Below are 3,912 nucleotides of genomic sequence, written 5' to 3' on the forward strand. Positions count from 1 at the left end.
CTTTTATGAGACTGGAAACTCATTGGTTAAAGAGGTACTTTTTTGAGATGGTTCCTACTAGTTTTGCTATAATTTTGCCTATTATGGGAATGAGATTTCTTCAGAAGGGTTTAGGAAGCTTTATACCTGGATTCCTGGGGATACAGTGATAAAAAAGGAACATCATTTATAATACAATCAAGTTTTGATTACAAGGTTCAGCCTTTACACTTGCTAAACAGAGAAGTATTCTAGCTATTCAAATACAGCTGTAACATTGCATAGCCCTCAAAAATACATGGATAAGCAGACTTAAGAGCAAACTTTCCTCAGTATGGTGAGAAGAAAGTTCAGGAGACATCAAGGATCATGACATAAGAAAGGATACAGGCATGGCATATATATGTATGCATATATACACATATAAGTATACTTACATATTTATGATGGTATGAAATAAAATATATGTATATACATATATGTATATAGATGTTGATATGAAATAAAGAATAAATTGAGTCTAGTATTAGGGAAAATGTGATATTTCTGTTTCAAATGAGAGACATTTCTTTAGTATCAGATTTGCAGAGTAAAATGATTATCTGAATCCAGTTCTACTGAATTTTGAGACAAACTGTGGTACCTAATGTTAGCATCCATAAGCTCTCCAGAGCATGGAATGACTTGGACAAAAATAGGCTAAGGTTATCTTTTGAACTGAGAATAAGAGCGATGCTTTTTGGTCTCCTTTCCTTCAAGAAACACAGAACCAACCGACTGCATGGCAGGCAATGTTCAAATAATTTTACAATATTAACCCCTCTCATCCATTGCCAGCACTCTCAGTAAGACCTCTGGGTTCCTATAGAACCGTTCCCATTGGATGCCCGGGAACTCAAGGCTAAGAGATTACTTGCCCCTTGTGGGGGAAGGGAAATTCTACCCAGGCCGACTGGCTCTAGAGCATTTACTTTTTAATAAATAGTCTTGGCTGCTTTTCTTCCTATCTCTTTAAAATCAGGTTATCTGAATGCAAATAGGATATAAACTGACGAGAGGGCCCGAATGGGTTAACACAGGGGCAAATTCGAGAGTTGAAAAAAACCCCAACAAACTAGCTTGGGAAAGCCCGTCAAAGCCCCCGTAGGAAACTCAATAGGCCTCCTGTTCCTTTAAACTCTCGCTTTCGCTCCCGCTGCTACTTTACAAAGGCGCGGCTGCGGCGCGCAGCCGGACCACACCGCCGCGAGCCGCCACCCACCGCCCCGCGCGCGGGCCCGGGGTGCGCGGAGCCCGGCAGGGTCAGCAGCCCCACGGGCTCCGGTGTGCTGGCTCCACACCCCGAGCGCTGCCAGACAAGCCATCTCGGAAAGGCGCGCAGTAGTCCAGCCTCCGGCGCCCCGAGAGACCCCAGACCGCGGCAGCTCGGCGCAAGCCTGCCCGGGAGCCAGGTGGGTGCAGAGCGCGGGCCGGACGCGCGGATGGCGCCCCCTCGGCTCGGAGGTGGCGCTCTGGGGCCGCGCGCGGCTGGGGTTGCCCTCTCGCTCCCCCTGGCTTCGCCTCCTCGGCTTCATCTGTCGGCGACTCTCCTGCCAGCCCCGAGGAAAGTGCAGCCATTGGACAGGTCGGTGCTAGCTGCTGGTTTCGGGGAGGAAGGTAGAGAAGCCTGGAGGAGCGAGGGGGAGGGGAGAGGGAGGAGGGAGGAGGTGCAGCCGCAGATCTGGCAAATTGCGAGCGGCCTTCCCTCCCCGAAGTGCCGGGCTGGAGCGCGGGGGAGCGCGGCGGTGGCGCCTCCTCCGCCACCAAACTCCTGGACTCGGCGGGGGCTTGGGGCCACCTCCTCCTCCTCACCAGGAAGAGCCCTCTCCAGAGCTCCCAGCCCACTTTCCCCCCTTTTTCTTTCTTTTTGATCTTCCCCTCTCTGTCTCTCTTTACACACATTTTCCCCGCTCTGGCTTCGGACCTCAGGCTGCAGCAGCCCGGACCTTCCCAGGGCTCAGCTCCCCGGCGCTGCCCCTCGCTCCGGCGGCCGGAAAGGACGCGCGCCCTGCAATGGGCGAAGCATAGAAGAAAAACTTGTCGGAGGGGTTTCGCCAGCAACCCGCAGTCACCAATTTCCAGCCAAACCAGCTTCCCACTGGGGCCATCCCAAGACTGGGGAAAGTTCCTCCGGAGCCCACACCCCTCAACGATTTGGAGGTGGCACCCACGCCGGCTGTGGAATTAGATCTGTTTTGAACCCAGCAGAGCGCAGCGCGGGGACTCGGCATTCGCCGTCTGCGGGCGCCCTGGTGGCGCTGCTCCTGCTTGGGTGCAACCCGGAGTTTGCGAGCCCTGGATGCAAGTGGCTTTTCCTCCCCGCAGTTGTTCTGTATCGGGTGAGGGCTGAGAGGGCGGTGAGTTGCAAAGAGAGACCCCAAGGAGGCGTTGCGCTCCCCTCGCCTTCACTGCTCACTGTCCTGGGGGGAGTGAATTCCCAACGACACTTAAGGCCTCCGGAGCCCCCCGAGACCTTTCCGCAGGGCTCGGCTGAGTCTCCCCAGCCCCACCGAGAGCCCAGGACGCCGGGGAAGGACTGGCAGGACGCAGGAGGGAGGTCGCGGTACAGGCATGGCGAGGTTTCCGAGGGCCGACCTGGCCGCCGCAGGAGTTGTGTTACTTTGCCACTTTTTAACCGACGGGTTTCAGTTCGCCGAAGGGAAGCACGGAAACCGAGTTCAAGGTAAGATGCACTTGGGCTTGCTGGTTTTGTGCGCGACTGAAGACCCCTGTCACCCACCCCACACCCCCTTCTCAACACCCCCACATCTTCTGTCTGCCCTTGGCGAAGTTATTGCTGTTCTTCTCGGTGAACTTGAGCTTCCAAAAGGCGAGAAAAGGGCTGACAAGAGGCAGAGGTAGGAAATTGGTAGTTTTCTTTAGGCTTTCAGCTTACTTCACCTGGACAGCAGGAGGTGATACTGCGCCTCCAAGGAACCCGGAGTGGGCTCCGAGTCAGAGCAGATCCTCCCTCTGGAGCTCTAACCCGGACTGACTTTCGGCTGCGTCTTTCTTGGGGTTCGCACACAGTGAGACGGTGCGCACAGGGATGGGTGGGGATGTAGTCACAGCCAAGGCTTGCTTATCTCCCCTAAGCAGGAGAAACTTCCCTGCAGCCATTCGTCCATCCCCCAGAAGAACACTAGCTGCCTCGGAGTGCCTGGGCTGTGCGCCGGTGCTGAAGGCTTACGGGTTGGTGGGGAGAAGATGGGAAAGGTGGGAGCAGGCGCGCCTCTGGAGACCAGCCCCCGGCCTCATCCCCCTCCCCCCCACTTTTCACCTCCCTCCGCATCAGCTTCACGGACAGGCCTGGGCGCGCGCTGGTTCCTCTGATTGCCCTGCCGTTGTTCCTGCCAGGAGAGCTGGCCTTGCTACCAGTAGCAACACCTCCTGCTGTGGTGCTCAAGCTTAGCCAGGTGCGGGTCCTGGAGGGAAAGGTGCCCCAGGGCGAGCAGCTCTCACGCTGGCCAGGGCCAGCAGGGAGCCCATTCCCCATTTCTGCCCTTCAGCGATGAAAGTGAAGAAACAGATCTAGGCGGAAATTTGTAAACTCGTGTAGACTTCAGGAAGAGGTGAAATGAGCAAAAGAGAGTTGGAGGGAAAAGAAAAAAGAAACAGAAACTTCCTGGTCAGAATAAGCAGTTTGGTTGTTTTGCTCGCGGTGTGTGTGTGTGTGTGTGTGTGTGTGTGTGTGTGTACTTTGTGGAGAGAGACAATGGTAAATGATTCCCAGAAAGCATACCTGTGTCGCCTGTTGTCAAACATGAGTCACCAGTAGAAAGCTAGGAAGGCACCTGGAGATGCCAGGTAAGGACTAGTCGTGGAGGAGATCTTTGAATAAAATTTTATCAAGCTGAGATCCAAGAAAGAATCTTAAAGCACTATGTCTGTTCC

General features: G+C 54.2%; 1 protein-coding gene across 2 annotated transcripts in view; it reads left to right on the top strand.

The window, feature by feature from the left end:
- The first annotated feature begins 1,289 nt into the window (after positions 1-1,289).
- Plxdc2 (plexin domain containing 2) overlaps positions 1,290-3,912 on the top strand; it is a 416,118-nt gene continuing 413,495 nt past the window's right edge. The window contains exon 1 of one of the 2 annotated variants that reach the window (XM_063237895.1): positions 1,290-1,430. Coding sequence is in view for 1 of the 2 variants with exons in the window: in XM_003463885.4 (XP_003463933.1) it covers positions 2,590-2,701 (112 nt within the window). In the remaining variant the exon portion in view is untranslated. Of the gene's footprint in view, positions 1,431-2,520; positions 2,702-3,912 lie in introns of those variants that run through there. The other variant, XM_003463885.4, reaches the window with a different exon arrangement.

The sequence above is a fragment of the Cavia porcellus genome, unplaced genomic scaffold (assembly GCF_034190915.1).
Source record: "Cavia porcellus strain 051 isolate PalLab524CR breed Dunkin Hartley unplaced genomic scaffold, mCavPor4.1 scaffold_27, whole genome shotgun sequence".
In the NCBI taxonomy this organism is placed as follows: Eukaryota; Metazoa; Chordata; class Mammalia; order Rodentia; family Caviidae; genus Cavia; species Cavia porcellus.